The sequence below is a fragment of the Sinohyriopsis cumingii genome, chromosome 6 (assembly GCF_028554795.1).
Source record: "Sinohyriopsis cumingii isolate HCF-2022 chromosome 6, ASM2855479v2, whole genome shotgun sequence".
In the NCBI taxonomy this organism is placed as follows: domain Eukaryota; kingdom Metazoa; phylum Mollusca; class Bivalvia; order Unionida; family Unionidae; genus Sinohyriopsis; species Sinohyriopsis cumingii.
Window position 1 is genome coordinate 148,644,382 of NC_142966.1, and position 17,426 is coordinate 148,661,807.

Below are 17,426 nucleotides of genomic sequence, written 5' to 3' on the forward strand. Positions count from 1 at the left end.
TGACCTACATTACATCAAAGATGTAATCACCTGTAACATGACCTAAATTACATCAGATATGTAACCACCTGTAATATGACCTAAATTAGATCAAAGATGTAGCTATCTGTAGCATGATCTAAATTTTATCAAAGAGATATTTTGTGTGTAATAACTAATACAAATACATGTATCATTAATGTTAAATAACTTGTCAACAGGATGTATGTGATCATATCTACTCTTAGATTTATCTAATCCAGTATACATCAAATTTAATTCCATTGCTTTACTGAAAATACAGTTTCTAAACAATCTAAATTCTGGCCTATTCAATACTTAAGGAACCTAGAAGTCTGTCTAGACATTGAGAAAAGAACACAGTCTTTAAGAGCTTTATATATGATTGGTTTATGGTGGTTTAAAATTAGACAAATGTTGATACCATATTGAAATACTTGATATCTAGGTAGATTTGGAGCCAGATTTTACAATCTGGGATGAAGCTAGAGAAGTGAGAGATAACACTTCAAGTATTAATAGAAGTATTTTGTTTGAATCAATTATGTGGCTTTTGTAAGGTACTCAAATTATCAGTTTTAAGCTCATCTTGCCATAACACCAAGTGAGCTTATTTTATGGTTCATTGTCCATCTTCCATTGCACTGCCCATCATCCATAATTCATTGTCCATCATAGTCCACTGTCCATCTTCAGTCATGCATTGTCCATGATCCATAGTCCCTTATCCATTGTCCATCATCCATAGTCCATTCTCCATCTTCAATCTCGGATAGGCCATAGTCCATTATGCATCAACCATTGTCCATTGACCATCATCCATTATCCTTTGTCCATCTGCCATTGCATTGTCCATCATCCATAGTCCATTGTCAGTTTTCACCCACGCATTGTCTACCATCCATATCCATCGTCCATCTTCTATCATGTATTGTCCCTCATCCATAGTCAATTGTCCAATTTCCATAGTTCATTATCCATCTTCCATCATGCCTTGTCCATCATCATTTGTCCATTGTCCATCTTCCATCATGTATTGTCCAACTGATATAGTCCATTATCCATCATCCATAGTCCTTTTTCCATCATCCATCATGCATTGCCCATCATCCATTGTCCATTGTCCAACTTGCATCATGTATTGTCTAACATCATAGTTCATTATCCATCATCCATAGTCCTTTTTCCATCATCTATCATGCATTGTCCATCATCCATATTCCATTGATAGTTCTTTTTACTTACAACTTCTCATTACCACAGAATTTAACCAAATCTTAAAGCATCCTAGCATAAAAAAATTCTTCTTCAAATTTGCCCAAATTCTGCCAATCCATGATCAAATATGGCCAGTATTACTGGGGAAAAAAAAACAGAAAAACTTTTTTTAAAAATTCTGTTCTTTTATGCATATGTTCTGGGTTTGATTCTGTGACCAGGTCATACCAGTAGCTGTATCTTGCCTTAGTCAAGACATTGGACTCTTCCTTGAAATGTAAAAACTTTCTAAATCCACCAGGCAAAACAGCAGGGTTAGCTCATCTAACTGTAATTTTGATGTTCATCTCTGATGTAGACTTCAGAGGAAACAAGCTATGTGGGAATTTACTAATGATACAGTGTTGTCTTTAGGAACTAAGAGCATTTCTGATGTATTCCAGTAAATGTTATGTAATTCCTTTACATATTTAATCATGTACAAGACATAGATTTTATTTCAAGAAGGACATTTTAAAAAAAATAAACATCTCATTTATTTGCAGATAATCATTGCCATGAACTTGACCATGTTTGTAATTCTTTAATATTTTGAATCAGTTTTGATAAATTTGGTTAAATAGTTTGACAGTGGTACATTATTTCCAGGCCATCATTTATACAGTGGCATTACTACCAAATTATCTTTAAATATCTATTTTGTATTTTTTTGCTATTGATAAATAAAATATAATAACCCAGTATGTTTTCTCTGGGTGGGGGGTGGAACAATTCTGGGTTTAATTACTGATAAGAAAGAAACCTGTGATTTTCAAAAAATCCTGAGAATGTAGTCAGTCTAGGCTTATCACACAGGGGTTCTTGAACTTTCAACCTTCTAGTCAAGTCCAGTGTCTTACCACTGAAATACCGCAGGTCCCTTGGGTGCTGATCTCAATAATTAGGAAGTTATGACTCCAAAGACAGGGACTGATGAAGGTGAAGGACAGACCCAGGAAGTGATGATAATAGCCACTCCCTTCAAGTACTGGTATATACACTTGATCAGCATTGCAAGGGAGTTAATCTTTGTGGTCAGCAAAGATTAACTCCCTTGTAATGCCGTTCAAGTGTATATACTTGAAGGGGGGGACTATAAACAGTTGTGAAGTTATGAATAAGGGCCAGGCCAGATCTATGGGAATAATGTGAGATCTAGAGGATAATGCTGGTTGATATATATGTATATGTGTGTGCGTGTGTATGTATGTGTGTGTGTATATATGTGTGAATCAGCATTCAGGGTTTGACACTGACATGACAGCTGCTGATTTGAGCAATACCTGGCTGACTTGGACTTTTTATACCTATGATTCAAGTGACACCTTTAGGAATCTTATTTGTTTGTTTAAAGTTGAAGCCAGACTTTTAACTTAATTTTGACTGCTGGGGAGTACATGTGTAAGTATAGGCCTAATTTTTATTTTCGCATATACCTCCTGGTGCTTGGAGTAATCATCTATTTCTTTTAAACAGCTATATACAAAAATTTGGAGACCCCCCCCATCAAAAATATGTTACATAAATTTCTTGTTCATTGTTTACATGTAATGTATTTGCATGTGTCCATATAATACAAATAGTCAATGAATTTAACAACCTTCACCAGTTTGTGTTAATTTAGTACACATTTTATCTTTTTGTAAAATTTTTCCTATTTTCTGTTTTGCAGAGTTTGCCTTCAGTCAGACCAGAACCCCAGGGTACAGTCCCTATTGATCTCCCACAAGGGCCTTATGGAGTCCCTGACAAGTTTCTTCATGGGTAAGTACCAGTACTTGTGGTGGAGTACTTTTTAGAAAAATATTATGGTGCAATTTTATATAAGGAATCAACTTTCTAACAACTGTGTATTTTGTGAATCACTGCTTACTTTTGAAAAAAGATTAAAATGATTTGTCACCAGCATAAACTAGCAGCTGTTGGACATAATGAGTCTAAAATAGTATGTATCATAATGACGTGTTGTGTCTAATTAGTCTAAAATGGGATATTATCATACTGAGAGGCTGTTGGATCTAATGAGTCTAAAATAGTATGTATCATAATGACATGTTGTGTCTAATTAGTCTAAAATGGTATATTATCATACTGAGATGCTGTTGGACATAATGAGTCTAAAATAGTATGTATCATAATGACATGTTGTGTCTAATTAGTCTAAAATGGTATATTATCATACTGAGATGCTGTTGGACATAATGAGTCTGAAATAGTATGTATCATAATGACATGTTGTGTCTAATTAGTCTAAAATGGTATATTATCATACTGAGATGCTGTTGGATCTAATGAGTCTAAAATAGTATGTATCATAATGACATGTTGTGTCTAATTAGTCTAAAATGGTATATTATCATACTGAGATGCTGTTGGACATAATGAGTCTAAAATAGTATGTATCATAATGACATGTTGTGTCTAATTAGTCTAAAATGGTATATTATCATACTGAGATGCTGTTGGATCTAATGAGTCTAAAATAGTATGTATCATAATGACATGTTGTGTCTAATTAGTCTAAAATGGTATATTATCATACTGAGATGCTGTTGGATCTAATGAGTCTAAAATAGTATGTATCATAATGACATGTTGTGTCTAATTAGTCTAAAATGGTATATTATCATACTGAGATGCTGTTGGATCTAATGAGTATAAAATGGTTTGTATCATAATGACATGTTGTGTCTAATTAGTCTAAAATGGTATATTATCATACTGAGATGCTGTTGGATCTAATGAGTCTAAAATAGTATGTATCATAATGACATGTTGTGTCTAATTAGTCTAAAATGGTATATTATCATACTGAGATGCTGTTGGATCTAATGAGTCTAAAATGGTGTGTATCATTATGACATGTTGTGTCTAATGAGTCTAAATTGGTATGTATCATTATGAGATGTTGGATCTAATGATTCATATGATAAAGAAGATGCTGTTGGATTTACGAGTTTGGTATGTATTATAATGAGTTGCTGGATCTAATGAGTTCAAAATGGTATGTATCATAAAGATGATGCTGTTTGATTTATGAGTCTATAATGGTATTTATCATTATGAGATTGTATCAGATATAATGAAGCTAAAATGGATGTATCATAATGAGATGGTGAAGCTTATGAGTCAAAATGGTACGTATCATAAAGGAGATGTTGGATTTACAAGTATAAAATGGTGTGTTATCATTATGAGATTCTGTCAGATATAATGAGTCTAAAATGATAATATCTTAAAGGAGTGCTTCCAGAAAATGTCTGACATCTTATTGATCCCAAATGATGTCTTGTTGGCCCTAAATGAAATGGTGCTAATCTGATATCCACGGCAGCTTATTTTAAAACTCATTGCTGAAGAATATCAGAGATGGTTTAACACTAAGCAGTTAAAAGAAAGAAATGGTCTTTTTCATGAATTTCTGAAAAATCATTTTTGCCCAGCAGAGCATCAGTCCCTTCAAGGGACTTGTGTCTTTTCGTCTATAGAAACTATAGCATTTAAGGTTTGTAGTTGATCTATGTGTAAATCATTTCATTTTGTTCAGTTTTCATGTTTCATCCTTTTCCAGTTTGATAAGGGTCATGGTGATGTATTTCTTAATTCAGAAAGTCTTCTTTTTTCCATGACAGAGTGAAATACAGAGGAGCCTTGTTAATCCAGACACTTTCGTTCCCAGTGAATATGTCCGGATTAACAAGTTTTCCAGATAATTGAATCATGCACATTTTTATTTTATGATGTCATCATACCATGTACATGTACATGTATATGCTAGCTGTAAATGTACTGTATATTTAGTGTATGTGTGTGTGTCTGATTTGGATTTTTAATGTAGCTTTAACAATTTTTCAGTCATATCGCTGCAGTGTGGCAGTTTATAGTGATGTCTGGAACTGGGGCATCATGCAGCAGACATGTAGAATGATGTCCCACCCAGTCACATTATCCTAACAGCAGGCCAACCAGTCCTAACACTAACCTCTTAATGCTGAGCGCCAAGTGAGGCAGCTGTTAGTACCATTTTTATAAGTCTTTGGTATGACTCGGCCGGGAATCAAACCCACAACCTCCTGCATCCGAGGCAGACACTCTAACCACTAGGCCACTGGAGCGGTGTATATTTAGTAATAACTGAAATAAATTAATGAATGCGTCTATTGACTTGTGTTTATTTCAGATTATTATAATATGAGCTTGTACATACATGTACAGTAAATATAACATACACATACAGTAAATATAAGTTTCAACAATTAACGCATCAAACACATCACACTATGTACATGCATTATGGTAAACTAATAAAAATGCAGTACTTTTTATAAGTGATATTTTACAGCTATTATAGCTGCTAATACACTGATAATTGACATCCCCATTGTATTCAGAAATGTGAACCCCTGTACTGTCCACAGCTTAAATCAATCAACTCTTTTTGTACAGCTATCAATAAACTGTGATTGCTACATACAATTGGTAAACAACAAAGTGGCTTAATGACACACTTAATTTATTAACCATATGTTATGTCAAAACGAGTGGACGATTTGATCCCATTGTGTTTATTTAATTATTAGCTAAGACAGACATTGTTTATACAATTGCTGGTTACAATATGGTCATGCTCCTTAGTTTTTCCATACACATGATCAATTGATAACTTTAATATACCACTACAATTTGACCAACCAGAGATTGATAAATTGACACACCTCCAAATTTGCATAGGTGAATCTGTGTTATCCAACTGATTGTATTTTCATATACAATTTTTCTAATTTTCTTTTTTTTTGGACAGATTATTTCCACATTATTGAGACAAGTTTTATAGTAATTTTACACTTTGGTCCCTGATTTTTTGGACAGATTATTTCCACATTATTGAGACGAGTTTTATAGTACTTTTATGCTTTGGTCTCCGATTTTGATTTCTGGATCCAGAATGAGGATTTCTTGATTAACAGAGCAATTAACATTTAGGAATTCTGTTACCATTGAATTATGCCCAGATAATGAGTTTTCTGGATAAACAGAGTTTGGATTAACAAGGCTGCTCATTATGTGTTTGTAAGTTTACTCAGTAACGTTAGAAATAGCATTGGTTAAGATGTTCAAGTAGTACATTATTGTGAATCATTCAAACTTGTATAAGAGGCTTCATGTGATAATCTGTTTACAGCCAGAAAGACTTATAACCATTTTAATGTATACAGACATTAAATTCATACATGCCAACCATTATGCTTTTGGCGTAATTATTACACCGTTTTTCAACAAATTGCGTTTTCTGTGAGACTGCATATGGATTACACTTCTATTGCTATATTAAAAAATAAAATTAAAATAAACCAATAAAAAGTTGTTTTTGCCACGATATTATTATGTCTTTAATTCCACTCATATAAATTTGATAATATTCTTAAAAACAGACAGAACTTTACCTAACAGATTCATTTTACTAATAAGCTGCTTATTGAACCAGTCTGTATTTTTTAAAGAAAATGTCGCCATATGTTAAGTGAAGTGCTTTAAGGTGTGAGATGTGGATGTTATGTGACAGAAAATGTTAGAGCAGATGAATCTTTTCAAACTTCAAAACGTGTCATATCAGAAAAGAGACAAATCAACACCACTTTGCAAAATAAATAAAAAAGAATGTGAAAGTAATCTATTACAGGATTCTGAGTACCTGACCATGATCATTGCAGAATTCCAGTTAATGATCAATCAGTGAAAGTTACAGGTGTAGACTAGTTGAAGTAAGTGCTGAATATAAATAATTTTTCAGTATATTCTGTGTTTGTATTCTGGTTCTAATCCATATGGATATTGCCCTTTCGTGACAAGAATTTTTACCAGCTTTAGAACCAGGTTAGTCATAAAATTGTATCTTTGTCAAACATACTGTAATTATGGCATGTAATATATAGATTACACTTTTTATGCCCCAATTACTCTTATTTGCTACTTATAATAGCAATAATTATGATTATAAATTCCAGGCATTTGGCATGAATGTAAATTCATTGCATCGAAAAACATTGAAAGAATGATATTTTATTGCTCTGAGAGGAAGGGGTCATATTTTCTACTAGTATACACAAGTATTGGGGATTTACTTTGTGACGAGTTCTTTAAGATGTTTTCAAATTACTTTGTATTTGAATTATTTTGGAGGAGTATTTAAATTCTATAAATATTAATTTTATTTACAGATTGAAATAATCTATATTTTCTGTATTTGTTTAAAGAAAATCCTGTATTTTTTCTATATTTATTTTTAAATATTCATATATTCCTAAAATATTTTTGCTTAAAAAATGTCTTGACTACCCTTGAGAGTGTTGCCCAAATACATGACATTCTGTAGAAGCTTATCAGTTATCTGGACATTCTTGTTTTTGAGATTTTCATGAGTACAAATTATTATTAGTGCAAAAAAATTATCTTGTCCATAAATATTCTAGCAATTTTATTTTATTGTCTCATCAGGTATAAAAGAATAGGTAGAAGAAAAGCCATTCAGATTTGTTAAGTTCTCTAAATTTGCAACATTTTAGTTTTTGAAAAAAAATGATTAAATTTTCAAAAAGATTTGTATGGATATATGCTGTGTGAATAATTAGAGGTTCTTGTATGTATGTAAAGGATGCATGTATATTGTTTAATGGCATGTCAGCACAATACTGGCTACATAGTGCCAATTGAAAAACAAGTTCTGAAAATGTACAGATAAAGAATTAGTAAAGGAAGTGAAACTTCCTGAGGAAATAGCTTTCAGTAACCACTAGAACGCCTTTATTTCCATTTATTAAAACTCATGTTTTTACCTTGTCACTAACATTGATCTACAAGAGAATAGTTCTTTATGTATTTACTTATTGGATTTCTGAAATAGGTTAAAACTATGATTTTTGACTTAATGTATTTCAGCATAATGTTCAAGAAATATAAAATGGAAATATTGGAAATGAACTTGGTATCACATTTCTGTCACAACAGCATCTAGATTCTGTGAGAAAGTTTTTGAAAATTACACATCTACATCAATTGCTGCAAGTAATAAGAACTTGGGTATAATATTACAGCACTCTTTCATTATAACACTGTCCATGGGAACCATGGAGTATACCACCTTATAGTAACACTACCATACAATGAAGTACATTATACTTTATAACACTGTACATGGCAGCCATGTAGTATACCACCTTACTGTGAGACTATCTTATAATGAAATATATTATACATTATGACACTGTCCATGGCAACCGTGTAGTATACCACCTTACAGTGAGACTGTCTTATAATGAAGTACATTATACATTATAACACTGTCCATGGCAGCCACAGAGTATACCACCTTATAGTGAGACTGCCTTATAATGAAGTACATTATACATTATAACACTGTCCATGGCAGCCATGGAGTATACCACCTTATAGTGAGACTGCCTTATGATGAAATACATTATAACACTGTCCATGGCAGCCATGGAGTATACCACCTTATAGTGAGACTGCCTTATGATGAAATACATTATAACACTGTCCATGGCAGCCATAAAGTATACCACCTTACAGTGAGACTGCCTTATAATGAAGTACATTATACATTATAACACTGTCCATGGCAGCCATGGAGTATACCACATTATAGTAACAGTACCATATAATGAAGTACATTATACTTTATAACACTGTCCATGGCAGCCATGTAGTATACCACCTTACAGTGAGACTGTCTTATAATGAAGTACATTATACTTTATAGCACTGTCCATGGCAGTCATGGAGTATACCACCTTATAGTTAGACTGCCTTATAATGAAGTACATTATACATGTAATTTTGGGTATTATGTATTGCCAACAAAGGTACAAAAAGGTACAAAAAAAATTTAAAAAATAAAATTACCCCCTCCCCCATAAAAGGGTACCAAATCTTGCAATACTGTAAGATCGTTTTCTTAGGTACTTAAAATGTTCACATTTTAATATGAAAATAAGTCTCTATTCAAAACTTTTGAGGATATAAAATAATATGATCTTTGTGAATAGATGATATATGAAAAATTTAAAACATGTATGGCTTTATTTAGTTAGAAACATCAGATAAACCAGATTGTGTGATAAAACATGATTAACATGAAAGTTTACTAATGATTTGTTCAAATACATGACATCCTTCAAAAGTAAATGTCAGATAAAAGGAGGTTATGTGGTCAAAATGATATTGCATGAAACTTGACAAAACTGAAAGTTCATTGTACTGTCAGGTCAGATATGTTTATCAGATGATATTCCCACACCCACTTTTACAGAATTTTGGTAAATAGTTACCACATATATCCTATTATTAGCCCACCTCCTTCTTAGTAAAAATGTATTTGGCTTACCCCATAGGCTTATCATGGGAGGAATACTGTAATTACTATGAATTCACTTTTATTAGCTCTCCTTTACAAAGTAAAGTAAAGCTACTGTACTACCTCGGGTTAGTGTCAGCATCTGTATGAATAAATGAAAGACAGTAAGCATGTACAGCTGTAGCAGATCTTTTCCATTCATTCTTCCTAGTTCTGTGTCCATAGTTTTGAGTGGATTTCATACCACCTTCCCTCTGAGGAGAGTGATAACATTGTACATTTATGTACATTGTTATTTTGCACCTTGTATATACCTTCCGTTTTACCCGGAACTTGTTGAGTGGATTCATCTTGATGAGCATACACATTAATCACAAAACTTGGTCACTGTGACCCATATTTTATTCTTTACTGACTTTGGTTACATTGTGTGTTTAATTTTATTTCTTGAGGACCATTAAACTAAATGATTGCATGCATTTCTATTACTACAAAACTTTACAACAAAAAAGGTGACTGTGTCTTACATTTAACATTTTACTGGATTAAGAAAGGTTATGAGCACATAGATTTTTTGCATGCTGTGTACATACTGTCCTAACCAGAATGATTAAACTTGGTTAAGGGATGCCTCATTAGGAACACTACTACCTCAGTGCAGAAGTAGGTAATTATGACCCATAGTTTCTTGCACAGATCATAGTGTAATGATTAGGTTAATGACAATATGCATCTCTGTTAGTACCATACCCACACAGAAAAGGATGCTCACCATGACCTACATTTGATCTTTTACTGCCTTTTTAACTTCTTGCATTGAGCTTGAAACCACTTGTGATTTTTGCATGCTGTATCCTACTGTTCTTAGTAGAATCGTTAAATTTTGGTGAGGGAATTCACCTGGATTAGTACTACTTTTATTCTGAAAAAGGTCTCCGTGATAAGCATTTCATATTTAATTGTAATTGTCAAAATTATGTGTTTAAATTTCATTTATTTGGTGCTGTTTATGTTAATTGTCAAAATTATGTGTTTAAATTTCATTTATTTGTGCTGTTTATGTTAATTGTTGAAATTATATGTTTATATTTCATTTATTTGGTGCTGTTTATGTTAATTGTCAAAATTATGTGTTTATATTTCATTTATTTGGTGCTGTTTATGTTAATTGTTGAAATTATGTATTTAAATTTCATTTATTGGGTGCTGTTTATGTTAGAATAATGAATTTGATAATTGATTGCACTCTGTTAGTACTACTCCCATCCAGTCAAAGAAAGCCACAGTGTCCTACTGGTACTTTGTTTATAAAAAAGTACATTAACTTTGTTTATAAACAATACATTAACTTTGTTTATTAGCAATACATTAACAGTGATGGATTTATTGGTTGATTAAAAAAATAAACAACATTTAATTTGTGAAAAGGATAAAAGATGTGCCTGGAACTTTGTAACTTGGAATACCAGACCTACTTGTTGCTTGTGTGAAATTGTTCACTTCCCCATACATCAACAAAGTCTACAGAAATCTCTAACTTGGATCAAAGCTTGCAGGTTGTTCCCATGATTATCTGAACATCAAAAATGTTAGTTTATAAATTGCTGTCTGCTTGTATGTAGGAATTGTCTATTCAGAGCAGCAGGGAGTAATGTACTTTAATGAATCTCTAAACATGCGAATTTTGAGTCAGTTAGGGCTGTTGTAGGTTGTTTGGCATTTAACAACAGACCAACAAACACATGAGAATGATATGGAAATATATAATTTGATCATTACTAACAAGTGTATTGATATAATCAACATTGGACAGTTAATTTAATCATCTGTAAACATGCATACCAAAATTTCAGTAATTTGGCACCAAAATCTTTCAGAGAGTGAAAGATAGAAGGGGTGTGATCTCTTCAGATGTAAACAGACAGATCTAATCCTAAGATTAAGACTTACAGGAAGCTTCAGTGACTTCTGCTGTTCAGTATTTACATGGCTATGCATACTTTCTGCAGTTAGTAGGTGTACTGACCACGAATTTTCTGACAGAAATGTTGACCATATTATCTCCATCTTAATAAGTTTTGAAAAATTTACATATTCTTGTCTTCTTTTCTAAAACCTCTTGTTCTTTGGCACTAGTAAAATGTCCAGATGGTATCACAATGTTTGTTGAGTATCTTGACAGAGGTTTCGATTGAGTGGGGTCATGTGATTGGTGGGAAACATAATCTGGAACCTAAAATATGCTTTGTAGGTGATGCAGGTTATGTAATCATTGATTGGGTATTGATTTTCATTCAATGGGTATCAATTTTCTGTGATGTCATGGTTGCAAAAATCTTACTTTTAAAGAACCATCAAACCATTATCCTTCTTTGCAGAAAATAGACACTATTTTTACACAAACAATATAGCCATCAATTTAAGCATGTCTGCTCTTGTAAAATCAATGTTCATTTTAAAGCTTGAAATGACATGATCAATGATCATTATATTTCACTGTGACCTCATTGATACAGTATCAATTGTTGATTCATTGTTTGATAGCGCTGTGATGTATAAATTCAAGATGAAGTATATGAGACCTCGGGAAATTGTTAGTAATTCATGACATGCTTTTATCAGTCATGAAGGTTGATAGTTTTCAAACTTTTGTCTTGCAACACAGTTGGAAAAAAATATTTGTCCTTGTGACCCATACAATTATATCTTTTGACTAGATTTTTCAAAACTTGTAACATTGCATTACATTTTAATCAGCTTGGCAATCCAGTGCATTCTGTGACCTGTTCTTTGAAAACCACTAAAGTAGACAAAGTACTGACTTTCTGTTGCAGTAAAAGTGATGTGATCTCAGTAATTATTTCATACGCGAAACACTTTACAAAATTCACTTTTCTTTGTATACTTGACAAGAGTAGTCATGTCCACAATAATATGAAGTACAATGTGTTACTATGTCATCCATCAATGTTTCTGCAAACAGCACAGTATCTAGAGTTGTCCACCTTCTACAGACACATTGTGGATGGTTTTCACCCATATCCATTTCAGGATCCGAAACTGTAATTGAATGAAGAAAAATTATTGTGTGCACTGCAACTCAAATTCTCCACCATTATAGTTGCAAATTTTATGGGTAGTTTGTATGTACCTGGGTTTATGGAAAAAACTATAAATTTCAAGGTCAGAAACTGAAATGTTAAAGTCACTTGACTGCATGACAATTAATGTTTTTAGCACAATAACTTTAGTTATCCACCATCTACAGTTTCCACACTTTTTGGATATTATGCAATTGGGGTAAGGAAGAACCCAGTCGATTTTTGGGTCAGAATCTCAAATACCAAGGTCAGTGTGACTAAAAGAAGACCAATGGTTTCTGCACAATTGAGTTTTCTACCGTGAACAGTTTCCACACTTTATGAATATCTTGAACTTGGGGTGAGAAAGAACTCTTGGATTTTGAGGTCAAAGGTCAAGGTCTCTGTTCCAGAAAGAAGGAGAATGATTTCCAAACAACAACATTAATTTTACATTGCATATATAGAGCAGACTTTATGAATGGCTTACAGTTGTCATAAGGAAGAAGCTTATCAATTTTGGGGTTAGAATGTCAAAGGTCATGGTCACTGTAACTGAAAGAGGGCATTGTGTTTGTACCAAAAATTCAGATAGATGGGACTATTAAACACAGGGCAAACTTAAAATGTGCCATTCATTGCCCTCTTTTTATTTGCCCATTAGCCAAGTATGTCATGGAAAATTAATGACAAGGTTCTTTCTCCAATACATTCCTCTGTAATGACCTATACTTAAGGATAGATATTCAGCTAGGAGTAGCTCAAGAAAATGCACACAACTGGTACAGTTTTAAGTGATTTTGGATTGCTTGGACTCGCAGCTGTGTAAAAATATAAAATTTTCATGTGTTGAAGTTCATGTTGGTAAGAACTAAAATAAGAAAACTATTAAAGGGAACTAAACAAAGCAATAAAAGAGAATGCTGGCCTTACCACATATACTGACAAGTTGAATCCATTAGTAAACAGCACAAACCCAGATCTGCCAATGCATTATGTGCCAGCAGATCGGGGTTTATGCAGTCATCTTGGAGTAATCAGTAGATCAAACAACATAGATACTGATCTGCTGGTGCAAAATCAAATCAAGATCTATGTTGGATTGATTTATACGGTATCTTAAATCTGCAGGGAAAGATACACCATTGCAGATGTATATTTAAAGATAACATGTAGATACACCATTGCAGGTGCATATTTAGAGATAAAATGTAGTTACACAATTACCATTGTATCGATAAGAGATAAGGTATAGCATTTTTTTCTTTCAGATTTCAAAATGCAAGAAATGGGACAATGCAGGTGCATCCTCTAGAATATTCTGAGAAACATGTAAGTAATGCGAAGAAGTTTCTACAATAAACCTTACTAAATAGTTTCACATGACACTAATTTTTAAACATTTATTTATGATAGATTCAGTTTTTTTTGGTATATACTTTGTATATACAGGACTTGACATGGAAATGACAATGAACAAGTGAAATGATTGTTGTTGTTGTAGGGTATAACACCATTTTTCAGCACAAGATAGGCTATACATGGTGACCAGTATAACTGGTGGAGGAAGAACCCGAAAAAACCTTGGGAAGAACCACCAACCCATGAATAGCTTCTGGCAAGCTTTCTCACGTACCAACGTTAGCTGAGCCTGAGACTCGAACCCATGCAGACAGAGGTGAGATGGCAGTGATCCGGAACAGTGAGCACTTTAGACCACTCGGCCACAGGTGAAATGAGACTCTTGGTGTATTCAAAATCTGAACGACAGTGTTCCCACGCTACGGAGAAATCGGGAAAAAGTGGGGAATTTTGTAAATATTGATGAAAGTCGGGGAAAAACCGGGAATTTTCTGCCGCCACTTGATGCCCGAAACAATCACGTAATTGACTCATAACTAAACTGATCATGAGTTAAATTTATCGAGTTATAACCAGATATTCAGAGGGTGCAGTATGGATCATTTGGGTGCTTGCAATAAACATATCTACGCTGAATCAGTCCAAACACTCATTGGATTAGATTCTTCTAGTAAACTTTTATTTTCAAAGTCAGCTTGATATCCGTATCTTTCCTTCCATGGAAGGTATGAAAACCACTCTAGCATCACAAGAGGCAAACATCGTGGTGACAAAGCTTAGCCGCTTACCGAATGGCCTAGCAAACTTTAAACATTGTTAGATCGAGTGATACATGCGTGAAATGGATATGAAAATTACTTATTTTCTCAGAAATTGTATTAAAATTGTTATGTCTTTAATCTGCTGAAAGACAAGATAAAACTACAGTGTTGATGAAATGTGACCTGGTACTCAGATTTGCATTGCTAGTCGCATGAGTACAGTACTATACAAATCTAACAACCCATATTTTCAAATGTTGTAGAGAAAAAAATAAAAATAAATATTAAATGACAGTTGTATACTGGTTCAACCAGCTGCCAACCCTCGTGATTTTGGCGTGAATTTCACAACTTTCTACAGCGATTCACAGATACAAGCTGCATGCCAAAAAATCATGAATTCCCCAATTCTCAATTATTTTTAAATTTTCCCCTTAAGTGCTAGTCGTGATATCAGCAGTTGCCAAAATGGTACGATTCTGTTAGTCATGATAATAGTAGAACTAGAGACGATTCGAACAGTTAGACCGGTAGCAAGCATTTTAGCGTATTTTAATATATATATATATATATATATATATATATATATATATATATATATATATATATATATATATATATATATATATATATATATATATATATATATATATATATATATATATGAGTAGTTTTACTAATGCTTTTGAAAGAAGCAGGGCATAACCAAAATTTTTATTCGTGTATGCGCCACCAACACATTTGAATTACCATTCGGCATCGTGTCTTGAAAACATCGTCACTACCAAAGAAAAAGAAATGTATCGCACAAAAGGTGAAGTTTGGTTTTGGAAGATACCAAAAATTGGTCGTGCATTCAGCCATCAAATACCGATATACATCATGCTTTTTGCACACAGTGTGACACAAATTTTATCATTGGGCATTCATCTTCTGGATTAATACCATTTCGTAATTAAGCTACACTGCAATTAAAATGTTTTCCCCTCCAAGGAAAAAGATCTGTATTCCACAGAAAGTGAAGTATAGATTGGAGTACGCCAAAATTTGGCCTAGCAATCAGCCATCAAACATCGATGAACATTATGCTTTTCACACAGTAGTGTGCCGCAGATTTTACAATTGGGAATGTGCACAAGGGCTGGTATTGTTGCTTACAATTTACCTGTCATACATGTACCATGTAGTAATATTATTATATAGCACATTTATGAGAGATAAAATGGAGGCAACGATGCGAGCCCTTGTGGGCATGTGGCAGAACGATGTGAAAAAGCACACTGCTATAGCACCCCAACATATTTCAGTTTCAGAGTACTTTAAGGCAACTTCTAAAGTCCTGCATACCACCAGTGATGAAGCATTGTTTGTGAGCTTTCTTGTTGAACATAACCTGTCTTTCTCAGTTGAAGATCAGCAATAATGACAGTGAAAGATTATTTCCAAATGTGAGGAAAAATAAGACAAACTTTAGTGCCTCCTTAGGTGCTGAAAATTTGCAACAATTTTAGTCACCAAGATTAACCAGCAGACAAGAAGCCTGAACTGTTTTGAAAACAAATTTACTAAAACCTGATTGAGGAAGTTAAAGACTGCCACAGCATCATATCATGACAAATAGCGTGAAGTTTGTGTATATCAGTAAATTTGGCAGCAAATAACGTGTAAGTAATATGTCTTATTTTTACTTTGGGATTTTCGTATAATGCAGTACTGATCATTGAAGTGGATGGAGTTAGTATCATGATATAATTGTTCACTAATTGCATTCAAAATTCACTCATTTTTATCCCAGTTTTCACTAATTGCGAGTCGGGAGGGTTGGCAGCTCTGTGGTTGTAATAAAAATACAAAACTGAAAGAACACAACATTTTCTATATTTATATATTCTGAGAACAAATTCTGGAGTTTTATTGTATCACATGACTACCATGTTGACATGTGCTCTCTTCTTGATAAATCAGACTAGCCAGATTGCTGGTTTTTACAAAATGTATCTGACTTTTATTTAATATAATTGAATTTCTCTACAACAACATCAGAATGGAGTTTGTTTTTGATATCACGTGACTAATGGACTTCCGATGTCATAGTTTGAGATTTGTGAAGTGACTGGTAATGTAAATGGCAAGTACCAGGTCAGGTTTCATCAATGCCATAGTTTCATCTAGTCTGTCAGCGGATTAAAGACATAACGATGATAATACTTGCTATTTCTGAGAAATAAAAAAAAATTTCCTATTGATTTCATGCAGTTATAAGTAGATATAAAATAAGTTTAAATTTTCTAGGCCCACTGGTAAGTGACTACCATATGTCGCTACCAAATGGCAGCGGCTAATTCCAAATTTTCGATAAACAATTGCAATGACCCCACACCCCAACCTAAATATCCAAATTTGAAAAAGGGGGTGGGAATATTTGGAGGAAACCCAGATTAGAAAATGGACTACTATTTGTTTTAAACCAAATTTGTAGTCCATATTTATTGAATCTCAGAGCTGAAATGAGTAATTGTCGTCCCTTGTTTTATATATTAAAAAATGGTTCAGGCCCCTGTATCAGTACAGGTTTGGGGACTGGTTTAATGAATT

General features: G+C 33.3%; 1 protein-coding gene across 4 annotated transcripts in view; it reads left to right on the top strand.

Annotated features, from left to right (window-relative positions):
* Positions 1–17,426, top strand: part of LOC149798240 (proteasome maturation protein-like) — a 68,632-nt gene that overhangs the window by 32,443 nt on the left and 18,763 nt on the right. For all 4 annotated transcript variants that reach the window (XM_089963364.1, XM_089963363.1, XM_089963365.1 and 1 more), the window contains exons 2-3: positions 2,930–3,021; positions 13,980–14,040. In XM_089963364.1, the coding sequence (XP_089819490.1) occupies positions 2,930–3,021; positions 13,980–14,040 (153 nt within the window). The remainder of the gene's footprint in view (positions 1–2,929; positions 3,022–13,979; positions 14,041–17,426) is intronic.